This window comes from Liolophura sinensis, chromosome 4 (assembly GCF_032854445.1).
Source record: "Liolophura sinensis isolate JHLJ2023 chromosome 4, CUHK_Ljap_v2, whole genome shotgun sequence".
Classification (NCBI taxonomy): domain Eukaryota; kingdom Metazoa; phylum Mollusca; class Polyplacophora; order Chitonida; family Chitonidae; genus Liolophura; species Liolophura sinensis.
Genome location: NC_088298.1, coordinates 7,547,279 through 7,569,494, shown reverse-complemented (window position 1 = coordinate 7,569,494; position 22,216 = coordinate 7,547,279). Strand labels below are relative to the sequence as shown.

Here is a 22,216-nt window from a genome sequence, read left to right as displayed (position 1 = left end):
GAAGCACAACTTTTAACGTAAGATGAAATGGGGGTCTGGTTTGCAGCTCCAGTTCTCAATCTTGCCAGAAGTTTGTGTATTTGAATCCAGCTTTTGATATCCGGTCCTTAACCATCAGCCATTCATATAATGAGGATCCTGAGAGCAAGACATTAACTTTTGACGAGATGTTCACAGCTACTACAAATTTGCACAGGATTTCCATAATACATATTTGGTTGCTGTTAAATGCTGTATTCAAGAATTTTTCACATTGTTCACTTCTATGGGTGGAGGAAGCCAAAAATTAAGTCACAAAAATTAAGTCACAAACCTTCTCACATATGTATGACATATTGTCAACTTTAGAGCCAGATTCAAGTGTCAATAAGTGTGGTGAAAGGCTACTCAACTTCATGTAAGCCCACATGCACACACTGACCTCTTATTTCCTGAAACTAAACTTAACCAACTAGAAATGACAAAGGTTGTACAAGAATTTAAGTTTTTGACTGTACATCACTGCCACATGTAAACACACAAAACTGTTAATAAACAACGTCAATAAACATTTAGTCATTCATGATACATGTATTTCCTAACGAAAATACATGACTGAATTTATTTTATCTTATTTTCTAGTAAATACCCGTTCTGAAATTGTAGTAAATACATTGTACACTGTTTAACATAAATATTCTGGATAAAAAAAAAAACAAAAACTTATAACAAGAAGTACTAACTGAATACTATTGTTTATGTGGGTGGAATTAAATGCAGGTTGACAAAATACTGGAATTTTTATCAATATTCCAATGAAATATGCCTATATATATATATATATATATATGGTGCATGTAGTCAAAATTTGGAATACAACATGTTCCTCACGTTATAATCTTTAAAATAATGTCAAGCACCAAAAATAGCCCCATTTTACTGAATATGCATAATAGTTAACACTGGAAACAAATCAGCTGACCTAGATACAGTACTGTACACAGCTCTCCTACATGTACTGACAGTATGGACCAATAGACTGAAATTCTGCTAATATTTATGCCCCTTGTGATGTCCCTTCACTCCAAATATGCTACCTGACCTAACATTTCGCCCACAAAGGTGCATTTCTACAGGCAAATAAATGTCATAAAATATTATTTTAGATGCTGAAACATACATTTTTCCGGTAGGGTATCAGGGTTTTCATTTAGAGTTGGAGACGGAGATCCAAGTTCAAAAGTAGGCGGATGAATTGAAAGTAAATATGTCACAATCACTATTGATTTAAATACTAAAAATATCCAAAGTAGGCAGCTACAGGGACAGCAGTAGACAGCTGTCAGCAGCCTGCTACTTGCCCTTTTTAAACACCCTGGGGTATCATCTTTCTATCCAAATTAACCCTAAAGCACCTTTAAATAGTCACCAGAACTTTAACAATCGAGAAAATTAAGCAAGTTAGCGATGGTCAACATCTACTGTCATTTTATGGGTAAAAGTTGCCATTTTGCATCACTTTAGGTCATATCCTCTGCAGCTCAGCATCCATCAGCTTGCTTGTAGGAGAGTTACATTTCTGTATCTCATTGTGCCTTGCTTATAATTACTTGTAGAAGGCACTGATGGCTCTTGCAATTACGATCTGTTGGATTTCACTTGTGCCTGCTCCTATTTCAGCCAGTTTTGCATCGCGTAGAAATCTGCCTGCAGGATAATCATTGATGTAGCCATTGCCGCCATGAATCTGAATGGCATCCAGCGCCATTTTAGTCGCAGCTTCTGCTGTGAAGAGCGTTGACGCCGCACAGCTCATTGGCTGGCGCTCTCCACTATCCAAGGCCCGAGCTACATTATACACGAACGACCACGACACATTCAGTGTTGTGTACATATCTGCAAGTTTGGCCTGAATCATTTGGTAGTGGCCGATCCTCTGTACAAAAGTCTCTCGCAGATGTGAGTATGCAAATGCGCAATCACAGCACGCCTGCATTATTCCTAATGGCCCTGCACACATTATAATCCATTCAACATCAAGTCCTGTCATCAACACATAAACACCTTTGTTCTCTTCGCCAAAAAGATTTTCCACGGGGACTTTACAGTTTTCAAAAATCAGTTCGCCAGTATTCGAGCCCCTCATGCCTAGCTTATCTAGACTTGGGCCCGAGGAAAAACCTGTGAAATTGTGCGCTACAATAAAAGCGCTTATGCTGCGCTTGGGTTTCACTGCTTTTGGTTTTGTTTTCGCATAAACAATAACCACATCAGCATCTGGTCCATTTGTGATCCAAAATTTACTGCCATTCAAAACATAATGATCGCCATGTTTTTCCGCTCTGGTTACCATAGAAACCACATCCGACCCACTGTTTACTTCACTCACTGCTAGACCTCCAACAAATTCTCACGAAATCAATTTGGGAAGATATTTTTCCTTTTGAATTTTGGTGCCGTGTTTGACTAGCTGGTTGACACAGAGGTTTGAATGGGCTCCATAATTCAACGCAACTCCTGCAGAGGCTCGCGCCATTTCTTCTAAAACCAACACGTGATCTAAGTATGTCCCTTCTGTACCTCCATACTCTGACGGATGCTGTCATTCCCAACAGACCAAGATTTCCACATTGTTTCCAAAACGTTCTCATCTCTCTAAACTCATTATCCTGATCAATTCGGGACGCTTTCGGCGCTAACTCTTTTTGGCAGAAGTTGAAGACAGTTTCTCGAAGCTGGAGCTGTTCAGGCAAGAACCTGTATAGCGAGTCGTCAATCGGCCAAAAGTAAGATGTTCTTATGGCAAACCGAACGCGCAACTACACTCGCCACAACAGAGGAGCTACAAAAAAAACCAACCTTCCGTGAGGTTTTCGCCTATGGTAATGAAAATAAAAAAACGAAACGGACAACAATTTTGCTAAATTTTGAGCTCTTGTACCCTGAAGTTGAAAATTAACACACAGTATATACACTTCTTTTTGGTTCATCATTCAGTTACCACCCCTAGCATTTATCTGAACATCTATTTCATTGATTATAAAAAAGGCATCTAGTCTTTTATTTTGTAGTTTATGAATGTATGTATGCTTGGGTTTTTCAGTCATATGATCTGGGATTAAGAGACGTTTCTTAATTCCAGATATGATGACAAGGAGTCAGTAGGTGTGCACACAGGACGAGTCCAAAGTGCTGCCGCCACTGATGCACTGGTATCATGCCAAAGACACTCGACATGACATTCCACCCAGTCACATAATAATGACACAGGGCCAAACAGTCTTGCTCAGGATGGCACTTCCGGGTAACATTATAGCTGTGCTAGCCCAACCAACCCTTCATTAAAAGGCTCGTCTCTTAAGGTTTTAATTGGGATTTTAACAAAAGTTTCTTATTATTTTTCTTTCCATTTTAATTTTTTTAAAATCCATATCTTTTTCAGAAGCCAGAATAAAGAAAAAGAAAAAAAAACATTTCCTTCCAACAATCCCTCTTTAAGAAGAGGCTTTTTGTGCCTTGAACACAAAAGGCATGCACCACCACCCTACAACTGTTTATTTTCTCTCACAAGTTCTTAACTTCCACTACACAGTGACATGCAGCACGTAAAATCTGATTCTGGCGGCCAAGTGTTAGTCTTCCGTCTAAATTTCATACCCCAATAATCCCCATTAAAACATGTTTGACAATTGTGTTGTGAACTGTACGTGTTATGGTTCACGCGATATAAAACTGATGGGTTCTGAAAATATGTGAAACAATGCAGTCTGACAAATCTTTCACAATCTTACCATCTTGGGTCATCGCAATCTGACCAGTTTTTAATTATCTTATTCATAGACTGATTCACATCTGATTTATACAGACAGTGCTGAAGATGAATATGCCAGACATGATTGTGGTGAACCAAGAAAATAGCTGAAATTTACTATCATAGCCCAAAAAGGCCGGGGTCCAGGGGCCGATGAGGGCCCGGAAGCTAGAAAAATCTGCGGAAAACAGGTAAATTAATCGAAACTGAACAAAGAAAAAGCGGAATTCCGCTAAAAAGCGGAAAAAAATCATGTCTGATATGCCGAACAGTGGTTTCAGGAGTGTGTGTGTGGCAAAGAAATCTTGCCCTGCCTGGTTTTCAGAAATACAGATCTGTACACTTCCATTCACTAAATCAGCCTTTGCCTGTGTTCTGTTCGACATGTTAATGCTATATGATATAAAAAAAATGTCCTTTTTTTCAATCCCACAGTAATTCTGATTTCATTTCACCTTGTTGTTCATGAGTAATAAAGTTGTTCATGAGTAATAAAGTTGTTCATCAGTAATAAAGTTGTTCATCAGTAATAAAGACCATAAGCAAATAAAAATAACTCATGGCACATTTCAATTGAAACTAAGCTGACATACACCATTAAAACGGCATATGACAGCTTTTTTTTTTGTTTTGACTACGATTTTTAAAAACGAAGATGATCTTAATTTTGGGAAGAGCTGCCAAGATCACCCTACCAATAGAGTCAGTGATTCAAAAAGGGAGTTTTGCACAGTTTGGACGGTCCCAGTGGATTCTTTTTTTTTGTTTTTGTTTTGATTGGTGTGTTACATTATACTCAAGAAAATTTTACTTGCATGATGGCAGCCAGCATCATCGTAGAAGGAAACCGAGCAAAACCTCCAGCCATATGTATCCAAGTGGTTGTCCTGTGTTAACTGCAATATTTTTTATTCCCATATAATAAAGCAAAATGAATTCATAATTACTTTAATATCATGGGAAAGCCGTTTTTGTTGTGTACAGCTTTCACACTTTGATGACATCAATTCATTGAAAAATCTCCTGTTCAGAATGAACATCTGAGAACTTAGTCAGTGGCATCATGGTCACAAAGGCATCATGGCCAACCAATCTCACAGCTGCAAGTTTCCTTATGTTAAAATATTGTAACCCTTAGCAGTCACAAACTTCAGCAAATTTCACGGAAATTATGTGATGTCAGGTCAGAAATTTTTCATGGGCTAGAACAAAGTTTCAAATGTGTACACTTGAAACTGTTATCTGGCCTATAGTACCATCAAATTTAACTTATTTTCTTACTAACTGTTCAATTCACAGCAAATTTATACATGATCACGCTGAAGATGAATAAGATCACATGAGGTCAAGCTTATTTATAGAATCCATTAATTGATCTCGCGATGACAAGTCTGCGCACTTCGCTTGTCCCGGCTCCGATTTCATAGAGTTTGGCATCACGGAGTAGTCTCCCTGCAGGATAGTCATTAATGTATCCATTACCACCCAAAATCTGAACAGTTTCCAGAGCCATTTTTGTGGCAGCTTCAGCTGTGTATAGAATAGCGCCTGCACAATCCCGTGGCTGTCGCTGACCGTTGTCCAAGGCGCGTGCAACATTGTACACATACGACCTTGATACATTCAGGATAGTGTACATGTCAGCCATCTTGGCCTGAATCATTTGATAATGGCCGATCTTTTGTCCGAAAGTTTCTCTTAAGTGAGCATATTCAAATGCGACATCACAGCAAGCTTGCATGATACCAATCGGTCCAGCGGCCAAAACTAGTCTTTCTATATCCAATCCGCTCATTAAAACATAAACCCCTTTGTTCATGCCACCAAGCATATTCTCGGCTGGAATTTTACAATTTTCAAATATCAGTTCACAAGTATTTGATCCCCTCATGCCCAATTTGTCCAGCTTTGGGGCTGTTGAAAAACCGGGCATTCCCTTTTCAACGAGAAATGTGCTGATGCCGTGCTGTGGTTTGTCAGCATTTGGTTCTGTTCTCGCATAAACTATCAAAACATCTGCATCGGGGCCATTTGTTATCCAAAATTTGTTTCCGTTAATGATGTAGTGGTCTCCTTGTTTCTCTGCTTTAGTTTTCATCGAAACTACGTCTGATCCACTTCCTGGCTCGCTCATTGCCAAAGCTCCTACAAACTCACCGCTGACCAGCTTTGGGAGATATTTTTTCTTTTGTTCTTCTGTGCCGTTCTTGCAAATCTGATTGACGCACAAATTCGAGTGCGCCCCATAGCTTAAAGCTACTGCAGGACAAGCACGGGTCATTTCTTCCATAACCAAAACGTGATCCAAGTATGTCCCTTCTGTACCACCGTATTCTGCAGGTGCAGTGATACCCAAAAGACCCATGTCTCCGCATTGTTTCCAGAAAGATTTCAAGTCTTTGAAATCGTTGTCTTTGTCGATTTGTCCAGCTTTTGGTGCCAACTCTTTCTGTACAAAGTTGAACACAGATTCCCTCAAACTACGCTGCTCGTCTGTCAAACCGTACAGGGAATCGTCAATGGGCCAGTGTGACGAAGCTCGAACGGCTGTTTTCTGAAACTGATTTGCCCCTACTGCGCTCAGGTGACGCAAACAATGATGAAGTCTACTCCCTAAGATTCGTACTGATGTCATTTTAACACAATTGGCAATTCAAAGACGTAACCTTAACAGTAGTTGTCCGCACCTGCTGCTGCGATGATTGACCTTTCGATTGTATTTCCTAATGGGTTGAAGAAAAAATAAGAACCTTTCCCTATAAACGCATTTAAAATGCGGCTTCACATTTCTTTTCCATTTGATTACGTTTTATTTTTATTGGTACCAAATCGCTTTTTGTATAACAATACTTCAACGCAGTTACTATCAAAACGGTTATGTTGGTGCTAAACATCACAAAAAATACGAAGAGAAAACATTGTACGTCCGACTCCAGTTTAAGGTTAGAGTTTTGAATAAAACCTGTGCATGGCATGTACAGTCGATCAAGACAGTTGTGTTTCTGAAGATGTCGAGGCAGAGAATAGATGTTCGAAGGTAATTTGCAATCTAAGATATGTGTAGACTAGCACCTGTCCCTTGTTAACACATGTCACAATTTTTGCCAAGGAGTTCTGCGAGCAGATAGTTTTCTGGATTGTTGACATCTGTAGCAGACGTCTTACAACCACTTCCTTCGCAACGAGAAAGCATCTAAAAAGAAAATGGCCGACAAAAGAAAGGCGAATGCTGCAGACGATCGAACTCAAGAGACTGACAGACAGTTCCTAGGTAAGTATGAGACACAGTTCACTTAATGCGAAAGCCTGGTTCTCTACGTGAGTTTTCTGCGAAAGAGTAGGACTGACACATGAACACGAGTCTCTCTCCTAACTAGCCACAGGTAGCTACATGTCCTTCAACTCCTCCCTTTATACTGAGATGCCGGGTACCGTAAGACACAGGGCAACGAGTGGTAAACCATACACCGATTCACGCCATGTCCGATAAGTGATTTGTAAACAATGGCTTCGGTCCAAAACTGGTGTCAACTTTGGCTCTTACCTCTCAGCTCGCCCGCACATACAACTTCCTAGGTACATTCCATTCAGTAAGGACACACGAGACCTAAATTCACCTCCCAGCCATCACTAAAGCAGGAGCCATTTTGCCTTCACCACAGTTATGGGTCTTGAAAAAGTTACTGTTCATAGGTGGCGCATGTGCATTAAACCTGAAACCGTTTAAACTGTTAAACTTTGTTTAGAAATGGTTTGCCGTGCTGAGAGGTAAGACCCTAAGCTGACTCCAGTTTTGAACTGCAGCAGTTGTTAAGAAAGGACCTATCTGTTTTACCATTGGTTGTCCCTGTGGCTAAAATACCCACCAGTCTTCTCAGTATAAAGAGAGGTGTTGAAATAGCCACCTGGGGCTATCTCATAACATGAAAATTTCGCAGTAAAGTGTTGGCATCCTAATTTCACATTACAAGAATTTCACACAGTAAATATCCAGTCTGGTAACAGTGAAACAGATTACAAAACTTGCTATGTGCCACAAGTTTATATGTTGTCTGATCTGCATTGCATGTACGTGTGCATGATCATTGATGTAATATTTACAGAAGTGGTACACAGGTGTTCATGGTATTGGTTTAATTATGGAGATAAGTATAGAAGGAGGAACAACTCGCCCAGCCAGCCAGCCAGACATACCTGCTGTGCCTTTCTACTCTGAATGAATCTCCTATGCAGTCTTTCATGGTCAGTGTATGATACCGCGCCTCACAGCACGTATGCCAGCCAGGCTTAGGGTCATCCGCCTCGAAATGTGTGCCGTCATGCGCACTTACTTGGAGTAAAAATTAAGCGTCAACTCCAACTTGCGCACACAACAAAGATGTAGTAAGTTCTTATTTTTTGTGTCTAAGTGGTCATACGACTATTGCATCGGAAGATATAGTCTTCATAGGACACAGATATTTATTCAGCTATCGGGAACATTTTCTAATTTTTCTCTACTCTGCGGCAGGGGTAGTTCAATAAAATTATGTTTATTCACTTAGCATTAGTATGTGCGAATATCTACCGTAAAGCAAACAGGTTAATCCCCTGTTTCAACTATACACTGTGACAGTGGCCATACACTGTGACAGTGGCCATATCAAAGTTTAAGGAAGCTTCCAAATCTAATTGAATATTTCCGATAGGTGAGGCAGAAAGGATATCAAAGAAAATTCACTCACGTCTCCAAAAACTGCTCCTGCTCCTGCATTTTCCGATAAATCTGTATCTGCTCTTCACTTAGTATGGGTTGACCCTGTGGCGTCTTAACTTGTAACCAACTTGTCATATCAATAAATGTCACCACAGCCAACATTTAATTTAAATGAACTAATACCTGTTCATGACATGTACACACTTTATTTTTGCTCCGTTTGATATCTTTTTCTGTTTTGCAGACAACAACAATGTAAAACATTTGATGAAGGATGTGTTAGGAAAGCTGTTGGCTAACCGTCCAGCTGACCCTCTGGCTTTTATTGCAAACTAGTAAGTAAGATGCCTAATTGCACAGGGTGCTGGCAAATTGTCATAAAATTACTTATTTATTTATTTGATTGGTATTTTATGCCGTACTGAAGACTATTTCACTTATAATACAACAATAGCCAGCATTATGGTGGGAGAAACCTGAGCAGAGCCCAGGTTTAAACCCATCGCCAACTGCAGGCTCCTGCCAGACCTTCTCACATACGGATGGAGAGAAAGCCAGCATGAGCTGGACTTGAAACCACAGTGACCGCATTGATGGGAAAATCTTGGCATGCTATCCCCCTTGGCCACGGAGGTCCCCATGGAATTTCTTTGTAGACCACGGAAGCCCCCATGGAATTTCTTTGTAGACCACATATATACTGTAAATCATGTAGAGTGTAGCAGATGATTTTAAAAAGTGTATCCCATGAATGGACACAGCTGGGGCAGCAGTTGTGGTCTGAGGAGTGTATTCACAGGATTGTACATATCTGTGACAAGACCAGTAAATATGTTCTCTCTTCACTGAACATGCAGCTGATAGCTCCAGTAGAATCGCTGTCCCACATATGGTGTGCCAAGTGAGTCGTGCCAAAAAGCTTCATTGAGCAATGAAATGTTACCATTAGACATCTCTGAATCAGACAGCCTATCGGTCTGTAGCCGGTTGCTTATACCACTACACCACTCGAGCGGTCGTGCTAAACTGTACATGTAGTTTTTAGAAGTCTTTTAGACAGATGAACATGGTAAGGGCTCAGTAAGCATGTGCTTATGTCACAGGATTTGGTCACGTGGACTACATCTGAAAAGAGTCTCCTCCATATTTGGCCAGCCTCATTCAGGGAAGCATGAATGAATTGGCATAAGATAAGTAGTGATGTGGGAAGGTACACATAAATATCACCCTAGTCTTTACAACTTCCCACCGTTCCCCGGATAATGCTGTCATCGGGCGACATTCAAGTAACCTGAACAATTAAGCATTCGCCAATTGAGTTGAGGCCAGCAAGCATAACCTTCAAATTTAGCCTGTCAACCTGAGCAGAAATATGTCAAGTAGCCTGTTTAACGTGGACATTTTTGGAATATACAGGTTTGTTGCAATTGTCACTTGATACTTTATTTATTTTAATTGATGAGTAAAAACAAAGATAAGACTGGTTGGAAAATCTTTAGACCTCACTGTCGTGTACCATAGTTGACCGCTCATACGGTGTGGATTAGCAGCCTAAGCTAAGGGCTAATATCTCATATGTCATGCCACCCCCAACTCAGACTGTGTGGAAGTAACCAATAGAGGACATTTAGATCATTTTCCGCAAGTTATTTCACGCTTCAAAAACCAACGGACACAACCTTGTTGTGCACAAATGACAACATTTTAATAAGAGTCTGAATAGACTAGTGGATGTATAATCACCCTTCTCTCAGTCCACGCATCAGGAGTTTACCCCATGTGGCAAGGGCCAGCAGCCAATCACTGGGGATTACCACACAGCTGGGGGGCTGATCACTATCCCTTGTCATCTCCACTGGCAACTCAAACTGGATAAAACTACACGATTTACAGTAGGCCAATTCACCTAAGGTTCACTTTTCTACTGTTTCTTTCAGTGATTTTACGTCAGTATCTGCATGTGTCAGGTCAGTCCCATGCAATGCTGATATACTGTATTTCATCTAATTTTTGGTACGTTAAAAGGGAACTTTGAGACACACATTAGGGTCTTAATATGATACTTTTGATGCCAACTCTTAAGCTTTTCTGATAAGAAATTAACCAAACTTCACCAAAAACGTTTTTAAAGTGTCCTATAAGATGGATGAATCAATCAGAATCAGGCAAAATGTGTCATGTGAAAGATTGTGAAATACAGTATTTTATATTCAGTTCTGCCTCACTGAAACACTATGCTGAAGACACTAGACTAGAACTGCCACCTAGCCTCATTATACTGACCCTGGGTCAACCAGCACTTGTCCAGACCATGACTTTGTATTGTATCTGGGTCTGAAATATGGGGGAAATGCCCCAACCATTTGGCCATAATAGTGCAGTTCACATTTATTAAGCCTAGTATCCATGGTAAATTTCAGTGTATTTTAGGATTGCATTCAGTACGTCTTAATGCAGCACACTTTGCCAGTTGAAGAGTTCAGACTTTGTGGTGTAACGTAAAGATATGGTTTACATTTCGTCAGTTTTGAGTCACTGGAGGATCAAACAAACCTGGTTGTCAAGGCCCACCAACAAATCTGCCTCACCCACCACAGCCGACCCGCCTTCCTCAGAAACTTGAAAGCTGCTTACAGTCTTCTCAGCCAACACAAAGGTAAGATAGGCTGAATTTACATTTTGTCTTGCACAAGTAACTTGTGGTCCTACTTGTAGATATTAAATTTGTAATGAGCCCCACATGGCGTTGTCCATGGCATCCATACAATTGACCCCCGTTGAATGAAGAGTAAAATACTTATCAGATGAAGAAATTTGTGCTGTTCATTATTATAAAACAGACAAATATTTGGTGAAAATAGTAAGAATAAGAATACTTGTAAATTATATATATATATGTATAAGGGTCTTAAGTGTAAGATGTGGAATACAGTTATGGCCTAAAATAAATTACAAGAAGTAGTCCAAGAAAAAAGGTTGTAACATCTAGTAGAATTTTTGTTGTTGTGATTATCCAGATTACTCTTGTAAATAAAGCCAAGCCGCTGACCAAGTGGTGTGAAGGGTTCACCCTGCTAGTCAACTAAGCTCAAAGGTTCCCACCAACATTGTTAGACCACCTGATTTTCTAATATTCACATTGCTGTTCTAGAAACAGAATTGTCTAGAGGTTAGTGTTTAACACCAGCAAAAGAAATATAAGCCCAACATCATATAAATTTCAGTATTCCGTGATTTTGAGCTATTTGGAGGTATAATAGGTGAGTATTCCGACATATTTGGTGGGAAGGGAAAAAGAAATGCTTTCTGTCGACACATAATCAGCTGTTTTTATACTCTCTTTGCTTTGCATGGATTATGTACTCTTTGTTACAATGTATATTCAGACCCCAATGTAACTACGTTTTAGTTTCAGCAAACTAAATGTTGAACAAATGTTTCAAGTGCTCACTATAGTAATATGAAAGATGTTGTGCATTTATCAGTGATGATATTGACACAGTACATGTATATCATTAGGTTTCAGTACACCTTAGGTTTCTGGTAATCTTTTTGAGTTTACGACTTTCTCTGATTTAAAGCATGTCTAAGTTTCTATTATTTATGTATTTGATTGGTGTTTTATGCCATACTCAAGAATATTTTACTTATACTACGACGGCCAGCAGAATGGTGGGAGGAAAACGGATAGAACCCGCAGGAAACCCATGACCATGCGCAGGTTTGCTGGAAAACCTTCTCGCGTATGACCAGAGAAAATTTGTGTGGAATTAATTTTTCTTGAGATGAAGATTATTGATATGTAGACACTCACGTTTTCTGTGTCTTTTCTTACATAGTAGCCACAATGAAGTAGACATATGTGTTAGCTTACATAAAGGAAGTCTGTACTGAAAACTTATTGTCTGTTAACCGGCTATGAATACTATATATTTGTGCATGCATGGCTTTCTGTTATATTTATGTACAATGTATTTATGTTTTTCGTAATACGTTATGTAGTGTGTTCTCATAGTTATTAAATGCAAGGGGATGCAGGTGGAGATGGAATTATGTACCTGTATTTATTATTCAACCTGTAACAGCTTCTTACAGTTGTCATTATCTCTGCAATTTCAACTCAATTCAAGAATATTTTTGGGTGCATGTTGCAATGTAACAATGAAAGTCTTTTTTTTATTTTGAAATGCAACAAATTCAAGTTTTGGTCTGTATTCTCTCTCCAAATGGTTTCAGGATTTTCTGATGGTTTTTGTTTTTGACCCATAAAAAGTATGTCTTTGGAAAAAATATCATCAATTTAGAACCTTCCCGGGTTGATGCTTAGTTATTCCAATATGGTGATGTACATCTAATCCATGTCTACTTGGTAAGTTCTTTCATAAATGACATTGATTGTCTTGATGTGAAAGGTGGAATTCTGTTGAGAGGAGTATAAAACATCAACACCAAAGAAATGCATTTAAAAAGGGAAATACACAAATTGATCATTGTGTATTTATTTCCAGTGAAGAAAAACCTGAGAGGTGTGAGTGGCTCAATTTATACAGACCTTCTTGTTATGCTGACAAAGTAAGTAATGTGCTAGGACCGGTATCAGTAAGTACATGTATCAGTCAGTCTATATTACTATCATGATAATAATAATAATAATAATAATAATAATAATAATGATAATAATATTATCTGATTAGTGTTTTACGCCGCGCTCAAGAATATTTCCCTTAAACAATGGCAGTCAGCACTGTGGAGAGAGGAAACAAGGTAGAACGCAAGTGAAACCCAAAACCATCCACAGGTTGCTGGCAGATCTTCCCACGTACAGCTGGAACAGAAGACGACATAAGATGGACTGAGGGGTGAGAGGCTCCTGAGCCATTGCACAGTGCTGGCATGTTCATCCATAGGCTACTAAGGCCAATCTTTATTTAGGTTTAAAAGAAGCCTACAGGTGTAGAGGAGCTGGGCTCTTGGTGGAGCTATGACAGCCCCTTCAAAAGCCTATTAGATGATAATTCCACGAGCTAATTTTAATTGAGTAAAAGTAGAAAATTGCACTGCTGTTTTCAGAGACATCCCTCCCGTAGTGATGAACAGATTGATGAAGAAGATCGAGTGTTCAGAATTTGAAGCGGTGACCTTTGAGACGTTCAAGAGTGGAGTGTTTACCTGCTGTGTTTTACTGGGTAAATATAATGCTTACAAGTAGAGGGACATGTTGAGTTCAAATCCTGTACTCGTCAGTTTGTCTTAATGCTGTAGGGCCTCTGCAGATTTTGTGAAAGTGCCTGTTGCCTCACCGTCCTTACAGTTGGAAACATTTTTAATAATGGATGGTTTAGGGTGAAAAGTGTGCCACTGGGAACTGTGATATTTAAGCACTGTGTAGTTTACAGTTAATTGGTACTAAGCCAATATGAAGGTCTTATACCTTGAATCAAAACTTGGCAGTGTATATATTTAGGTTCACTGTAATCAAACACACAAACCTTCACTTGTCATATTATAAACATGTACCTTACCCCAACTGTTCCGTACATGGGAAGGTCTTGCAGCAATCTGCAGGTGGTCATGGGTTTCCCCCTGGCTCTGCCCGGTTTCCTCCCACTATAATGTTGGCCACCGTCATATAAGTGAAATATTCTTGAGTGCGGCGTAAAAACACCAATCAAATAAATAAGTAAATACCCCCAACTGTTAAAACAATAAGAGAGAAGGGTGTTTACCTGAAAAATGTATATTTTGGGGAAATCAGGCCCCATTTGGGATATTTGTATCTACAAAATAGGAAGCAAACTATCTGAACTTTGGGAATGGGGACAAACATCATCCCCTGGAGAATAGGTAGTTTTATTCCCTGAGCTGTAAAAAAAGATTTATTGGGTTCCCCGCTGCTACCGCAGGGGACTATACATGCAGTTTTGCACTTCATATGTTGGTCTGTCAGTCTGTCTTATAGTCTTATATATACATATAGTCACATTTGGGTAGTTCCTTATGACTCTTTTTGCTCTATCATGGACATTGACACAGTTATTTAATATTTTTCTCAGAAGTCATACTTGTAGGGAACATGGTAGCTTTCACTGTACTTTCAGAATGCTTGTTGTAAGTGTAGATTGCTTGTAATGGAGATTGTTTGTAAAAATATTGAGTGGGCTTCAACATTCAGAACATGCAAATAGAAATCTAATAGTAACATTATCTTGTGTTTGCCCTACAAATTTGTGTGAAAAAGGCATTCCAGAGGCAAATAAAAGTTACAAAATATTACTTTTGGCTGTAAAACTGTTTTTTTTCCAGTAGGATATTGTCCTGCCTTTTCAAATAGACCTTAAAACACCTTTTGAAAGTAATTAGAGCTCTCAGAATGACTGAAAAGGAACCTCATTGTCATGGTCAAAATACAGTGGTTTTGTACATATGTACATTGCAGCAAGAGATAATTTACATGTACAAGGTACATTCATTTTCTCATTGCGTTCATTTTTTACTTCACAGTTGCTTCTGCTTGCACTCTTTTAGAAAAACTTTCTTGCTTCCAGCACTTAGTCACCCATTTCAATTGCTAGATGGCGTTCATTTATGACCCAGCATGATTATGCCCAAAAAATGTGTTATTTCCAGACTATGTAAAGCTGACAGACAAACTGTTCCATGCACTGGACATCCAGAAAATGGGGAGAGTGGAGAAAGCTTTGTCCAAAGTTGTGCTGGATCAGTTGGATTTGGCTCTCAACCAATCAAATCCTGGTGATCCTGTAAGGTGAGGATGGTGTAGAATGGTCATTGTGTAACAACATACTGTATTTTGATACTGTATGAGATACTGTACGAGATACTGTATTTCACATGTTTGGTCTGTAAAAATGCAAATTCAGGAGCAGATACAAGGCCTCAAAACAATATGATGGATGCCAACATTTTAAAGATTTTCTGATTCATAACAATGAAGAAATAATTCATAACAACTTCATTAAAAATCCCTCATATGGCCCTATATAATCAGAATCAAACAAAATGTGTGACCTGTTTATACAGTACTCCCTCAGATTTTGTAGTCAGCTTTAATGTGCCAGACTGAATTCCTGTTTGAACTATCAACAAGCATGACTACATGCTCGAACCACCTGTAATGCTGTAGCTAGACCTGTTGTTATTTCAGCATCCTGCAGTCTGGGTACAGTTTGGGACCAGTGGGCTTGGCAGAGGCTTTAGAGAAGGTGAGTTGTCCTGATAGAACGTCTCAGTAGTGGTCATACTTTAGGTTACTGCACCAATTCTCAGAGAGGTTCTAGAGGATGTGAGTTTGTGCATATCTCGCAGTCTGGGTACAGTTTGGGACCAGTGGACTAGGCAGAGGCTTTAGAGAGGTGAGTTGTCCTGATAGAACGTCTCAGTAGTGGTGCCAATTCTCAGAGAGGTTCTAGAGGATGTGAGTTTGTGCATGTCTCGCAGTCTGGGTACAGTTTGGGACCAGTGGACTAGGCAGAGGTTTTATAGAGGTGAGTTGTCCTGATAGAACGTCTCACTAGTGGCACCAATTCTCAGAGCGGTTCTAGAGGATGTGAGTTTGTGCATGTCTCGCAGCCTGGGTACAGTTTGGGACCAGTGGACTAGGCAGAGGTTTTAGAGAGGTGAGTTGTCCTGATAGAACGTCTCACTAGTGGCACCAATTCTCAGAGAGGTTCTAGAGGATGTGAGTTTGTGCATGTTACTCTAGTGGTCGTACTCTGGCCATACTTCAGGGCTGCATTTCCAGCCCTGCCAGAGGCTCTAGAGGGGGTGAGTCCTTGTGAATGTCTCGCCATTGGCCATACTCAACAGTGTAACTTTAATTCAGTTCACGCTTACATCACCAATCCTCGGAGAAGCTCTAGTGCGGGTGAGTCCTCGAATGTCTTGCTTTTGCCCACACTCTGGCTATACTTCACTTCATGTTTACATTAACCATCCTACCATACCTTCTCAATAATTTCAGAAGCATTTTCAGAAAATGCATATGATGCCTTACAATGGCTGTTGTCTTAAGTCATACACTCTCTGTGGGGAGTAGGTGATTACCAGTAGTCGATCAGTGACAGCTTTCCATGCCTCCGTCACACGTCAGTGAGCCTCACCAGCTTGGCTAGACGGGGAGAGACGAGACAGGGCTGCCAGGTTTTTAAAGGTTCACTTTTAGTGCCATTGAACGGTTGCAAGAGGCAGAGACAGGACTCCGTGTTGCGGAGTTTAAATTACTGGCATTTCAGCCCACATCATTGCTGTATACCTACAAGTCCCGCATTTGACATAATCAACATGTGGACTCTTCATTGACTATGTGAAGTGGCCAGCGAATGACCACCAGTTCTTTCACTTTTGAGTCCATGTTTGTCACAGCATGTGGTGTGGGTTAGCTGAAAGTTGGGGTTGAGAGCCAAAAGTAGATGTAGTCTCATAAACATCATTTTACCCGGGATTAGACCATAATCTGTTGAATCTGTTGAAGACCATAGAGGTGATTGACCAATCCAAGTCAGGTGTTGGAGACTTCTGCTGGTGAAGTCCTGCTTCCCGTGAATGAAAGGTTTTATTGCCACATCAAAAATAAAACCGGGTTCCAAAGTTTTTTCACAGTACGTAATGGTTCATTCACCAACATATGTACCTGTAGGCCTGCTGATAATTTGGGAAAGCTGCTTAAAAATATATTATCAGCGGGATGAATATAAGCTGTGAATTTACATAGTATTTTAATCTGGCTTTTTGTTGTGAGTTTGTTATCTGGTATTAATTTCTAAATCCAGTATCTTGAGCCGTTGTTCTGCTTGCAATCTTGACTTCCTCAATCCATATACCCATATACACTGCATATTTTGTCTCACTAACGTTCATGTGAAGAGTATGTCAAGGTGCTTCAATTTAAAGTGAAAAACTGCACCTGACTAATGTTTAAGTGCAATCAAAGTAACTTAAACTTGAATATTTTTTAGATTTTTTTTTCAAGCGTGTTAAAGTTTAGTGAAACTAAACTCTGTCTTGACACAGCTTCAGCGCGTCTCCATTATCGAGAGCAAGGTGATGTCACGTTTAGAGTATTTGTATGAAGGTACTCTAGTCAAGTTAACTCTAGCGCTGAAATGTCAGAGGTATTTTCCACTTAATAGTCTACACATTAGCCTGTGGCAGATAAAAGTTGTGAACTTCAGCAATGAAGGCCCAGTTGATAAATATACTTTTCTTGGAAATTGGACATACTGGAAGAATATTTCTCCCACTGCTTGAACTGTTGGTACATATATCAATTACAAGGAAATCCAGCGACCGTGTTAAAATAGCCTGCAGATGCACGGTCAGGGTATTTCTGGTTGAGGTCTTAGCCTCTGGAGAGGTTGTGCTGGTCATTTTGACCCCTATTAAATGTTTTCAAAATTTTGACTAGATTCATGTTTCAATTCTGAAACAATTGGAAACAAGTCTAAGGTGAAAACAGTGCTGACCTAGTCATCGCGGACGTCAGAGAAAGCACCTCGGTTTGATCAACAAAGAAAAGAGCAAAAAAATGTGGGAAAGACAGAGGAGCAAACTTTGAATTCTTCAGTTCTAATTAATTCGGAGAAAAAAATATCATAAGATTTGATTAATTTTAAGGATTGTCCAGTGAGATGCCATCTTTTCATTTCCATAAACCTTCAGCATCCCTGATGAATTTTGCACTGACTCTGATATTTGTTATTTAGAAACTGCTGACTAAACATTAAAATGAACAACAAAAAATGTATTTGTATAATTTGAACAGAGTGCCTGATTTTACCTCTGTGGTGGTTCGTAAATGATACAGACCTGCCCTACAACACAGTGTGAAATGGCTCTTCACTTCATGAAGTGAATGGGTAAAGGCTAGATCACAGCTTTAAGCCGCACAATCTGATTGGATAAAATTCTCAAGATGGCTACCACAATTCACAACACCTGTTTGTGCAGTATTGTCATTTGGTTCTACATGTTGTTCGGTGAAATCTCATTAATATCATGCTCTCAGTTCAAATATTTTTTGCCTGGTGCGGTCAGAATGAACTGCGTCTGGTGCAGTCAGAATGAACTGCACGAGGTTTCCAAGTATGGGTGTTGAGGTACCTGTTAATGTATTTACTGACACAGTGTCATACTCTGCATCATTCAGTGCATAGTAATTTATAGATGAATACATATGAGAATTAGGCAATTCTTCTCTTTACTTTAGACGTTTATTAGGACACAGAACATATATGTTTAAGTCTTGCATCTGGAAATGACTCCAGAGCCTGGCATATCCCAGACCTGCAGGTGGCAGATGAAATCTACACAATTCGTATTTTGGTCCAGGAAAAGGGAAATTAGGCCTTTCATCTTTTCAGTTGGATCTAACAAGTTGAACTTAGTTTTCTGAGAGAACACTCTTTGTGTACTTTCAGTCAGATTAGCAATGCATTTCACAGAAATATGTACTTTTCAGAGATCGATAGTTTCTCATGGTCGTCTGGTACATAATCAGTGAGCTTTGAATTACAAAGTGTTACAAAGCCCTGTTTATCTAATTTACCTGTTTATCTAATATATACCTGAATGTACATACACAACTATCTTTTTCTTGAAATACTCATGATAATATGTTACAAACTATATTTTTTAAAGTAATCTGAATAGGTTGTGGCCTCCCACCCGGTCTCCCTTTTTCGTTGAGACTGGCTGTCAGATGTATGTCATGTTCCTGCCAAAATAGACACGTGGTCAGTAATCAAAGGAAAGTCTGCTTACAAGTCAGGCACTCGCGCTTTACTGCCACAGGTGTTTTATCCACATATGTGGGGCAGAAGTCTTAATTCATTGATTAAACAGCAATCATTTATGTATGGGCCTCATACGCCAGTGGGGAAGAAGAGAAGAGGTCGGCAGATTCAAGACAATCCTGCGGATGTAGAGCCTAAAGTGGTGGGGTGTTGAATGTTCCCCTGTAAATAATGCCGCACAACCATCACCTTTAAATATCAGATAGCATAGTTTGTAGAATACAACGGGAAAAACGGCATGGTGAGTGTTTGTTTTGGAGGGTGGGGGGGGGGGGGGGGGGTCACATTTTAAACAGGCATGTGTACAGAACAAGGACAGCGTTAGGTGCCGGGAAAGGCTGGCTTTATACATGTAGGCCTGGTTTGGCATGCTGATAGCTCCAACTTCGAGTGTCTTGCTTGAGACTTGTCAGATCTACCTGCTTACTGTCAGAGTGTCTCGATCAGCGAATGTCTGTAATTATTAAGAAGGAATGGTAAAAGAGGAACCACTGCTTATGGTGACATCTGTCCCATACGAACATCTTCGTGGCACACTGAATCTGGAGCCTCTCCTCAATATGGTCGCTGTGAGTTCAAGTCTATCTCATGTTTGCTTCGTTTCCGGTCATACACCAGCAATGTCTGCCAGCAACCTGTGGATGGTCATGCCATGCTCTGTTTAGGTTTCCGCCCATCATAATGCTGGCTGATGTGATATCAATGAAATATTCTTGAGTCGTGAGTTAAAACAACAATCAGTCAGTCATTCTGAATGATGATTAGTGATATAAAAAAAATGATAATTTTTTTCACCCTTTAGAATTGCCTTCCTATTGCAAATACATGAATATTCAACATGCCTGTGATGTACATGTAGCTGTAGTCATTTCTCAAGATTTGTCTTTCAGGCATATAAACCCAATCCAAGGAGCCCCACATGTGTGACCTGCGAGGAGTTTGTCTGTCAGGCGTGTGAACCATTCCTGGAAAGGTTTGCTATCCTTGATTTTGTGGATTTCACCTAAAAATGCCACCATTTTTGAAGTCACCCATTTTGCTTGATTTATCTACCTTACAGGGCAGTGTAAGAGTTTTTTTGTGAAGTTTAATTAATTTCTCATCAGAAGAATATAAGTTGTTGACATAAAAAGTATCATGATAAGGCATTTACATGCTTGTGATATCCTCTAGGTGAAATACAGTATATGTATATATATATCAGTATCTGCTAGAGACATACAATTATTGACAACTGGAAACGGACACCTGAAAAGCTATCATGACTGTATGTATGTTAGCTCAAACATTGAAAATGGGGGACATTGTTTATAACTTTTGTTCATTTTATATTTTCTGTAGACAGTGTATATGAAAGTGTCCCAGTAAAATTGTACAGGTCATTTTAAGACATTGAATGTGCACACTGGTTTCAATGTTTTTTTAAACCACTGCACAGCTAGAATGGGCCTTTCTTAAGGTTAATACAAACAGGAGTAAAATTACTTTACTTGTCATAGAGGCACATACTAGTATATGTCAGTAAAGAATTGTCATAAGTTTTTTATCCCGTCCTTCAGGGAAAGTAGGACTTATCTTTTTTGGCTTGCTGTGTGTGCATCTGTTCTTTTTTTTTTTTTTTTTTTTTTGTTATTTGTAAGCTTATTACCTACCCAAAATGTTGTCTGATTTTTGGTTAGGGCCCTAGCGCAACATAATGACCCAGGAGCTGTGAGTTGAAGTCCAGCTCATGCTGGCTTCCTCTCCGGCCGTAAGTGGAAAGGTCTGTCAGCAACCTGCAGATGGTCATGGGTTTCCTCTGGGCTTCGCCCATGTTTCCTCCAGCCATAATGCTGGCCGCCATCGTATAAGTGAAATATTTTTGCATACGGTGTGAAACACCAATCAAATAAATAACTAAATTTTGTCTGATTTTGATAAAATTTTAAGGGAAGGTTCCCTTTGGGGAACTTCACATCATGTTTGAAAGCCAGTCCAATCCATGCCTAAGTTTTGCAGATTCCTGGATTCTGATTCATTGATGGTATCAATGCAATAACTGCTCCAAATATTTTCTGATTTGAATTCAATTTATTCCTGAGATTATCTTGTGTAACCTCAGATTCTCATTATGTGCTGGTGTCTGTGCAGGAACTGCTTCAGAATAGTTAATGTCTGATTTTTTAGAATATTTTGTGTGCAGATTCTAATTTCATATTGTTGATTCCGAGATCAAGTTCAAACACCAAACACCATGCATAAGTTTTGCACATTTATTGTGGGTTATAAATTCTCTGAATTTGCTCTTTATTTTTTTTAAACCAGGTCAAGTCATTGAGATAAGACAGACAATAATTTCAGTGTGAAGAAACTGGAAGAAGGGAAGTTAACTGACATCTAGATGCACACCTACCAAAACTCCAAGAACATTCCAAATCTTTAAGTGGACATCTGATTTGCGTGGATATTTGAAGATCATAGAGATGTAATGCAAGATCGTCAGTATGTCGTGAAGGATTAAGAGATGAAGCTGACTGCCTAGCTTATTAACTGGATGGAAAGCTGGTTGTAGCTGAGGTGTTAGGGTGCATATCTTTCAATATCCTGGTTTAATATCGACCTTGAACAGGGAATCCCAAACATTCCCCTGACACCACTGGCCTCGGGGAGCCTTGAGAGGAAAGAAGCAGTGCACAGCTATCATTGGGCTTTTCAAGCCATCTTACATGAATTTCACAAATTCAAGATTTCCCCCACCGACTTACACGATATGACATACATGCAGAGATCGAGTTTCCTCTATAACCAAAAACTGGTTGCCGTCACATGCATGGTAGTGTTATATAATCTCATTGAAGAATCTCCTTTTACATTGAACATCAGAGAAGTGGGTCATTGATCAACAAAGGCACCAACCTTGCCTGAAGAACTCTGATTGTA

General features: G+C 39.6%; 3 protein-coding genes across 3 annotated transcripts; 1 reads left to right on the top strand and 2 right to left on the bottom strand.

Annotated features, from left to right (window-relative positions):
• Window positions 1-697: 697 nt before the first annotated feature.
• Window positions 698-2,779, bottom strand: LOC135464335 (isovaleryl-CoA dehydrogenase, mitochondrial-like). Its single transcript, XM_064741761.1, is given in 2 exon segments — window positions 698-2,575; window positions 2,577-2,779. Coding segments are annotated over 2 exon segments (1,044 nt in total). The 5' UTR covers window positions 2,631-2,779; the 3' UTR covers window positions 698-1,585.
• Window positions 2,780-4,722: 1,943 nt separating this feature from the next.
• LOC135464332 (isovaleryl-CoA dehydrogenase, mitochondrial-like) lies at window positions 4,723-6,503 on the bottom strand. The gene has a single exon (XM_064741759.1). The coding sequence runs from the start codon at window positions 6,423-6,425 to the stop codon at window positions 5,142-5,144; it is 1,284 nt and encodes a 427-aa protein (XP_064597829.1). The 5' UTR covers window positions 6,426-6,503; the 3' UTR covers window positions 4,723-5,141.
• A 272-nt stretch (window positions 6,504-6,775) lies between these two features.
• LOC135464365 (tubulin polyglutamylase complex subunit 1-like) lies at window positions 6,776-20,304 on the top strand. The gene is made up of 9 exons (XM_064741791.1): window positions 6,776-7,061; window positions 8,731-8,821; window positions 11,012-11,142; window positions 11,711-11,746; window positions 12,995-13,058; window positions 13,557-13,672; window positions 15,114-15,252; window positions 15,652-15,709; window positions 20,188-20,304. Exons 1-9 carry the CDS (start codon window positions 6,995-6,997, stop codon window positions 20,302-20,304), a joined length of 819 nt encoding a protein of 272 aa, XP_064597861.1. The 5' UTR covers window positions 6,776-6,994.
• Window positions 20,305-22,216: the final 1,912 nt, after the last annotated feature.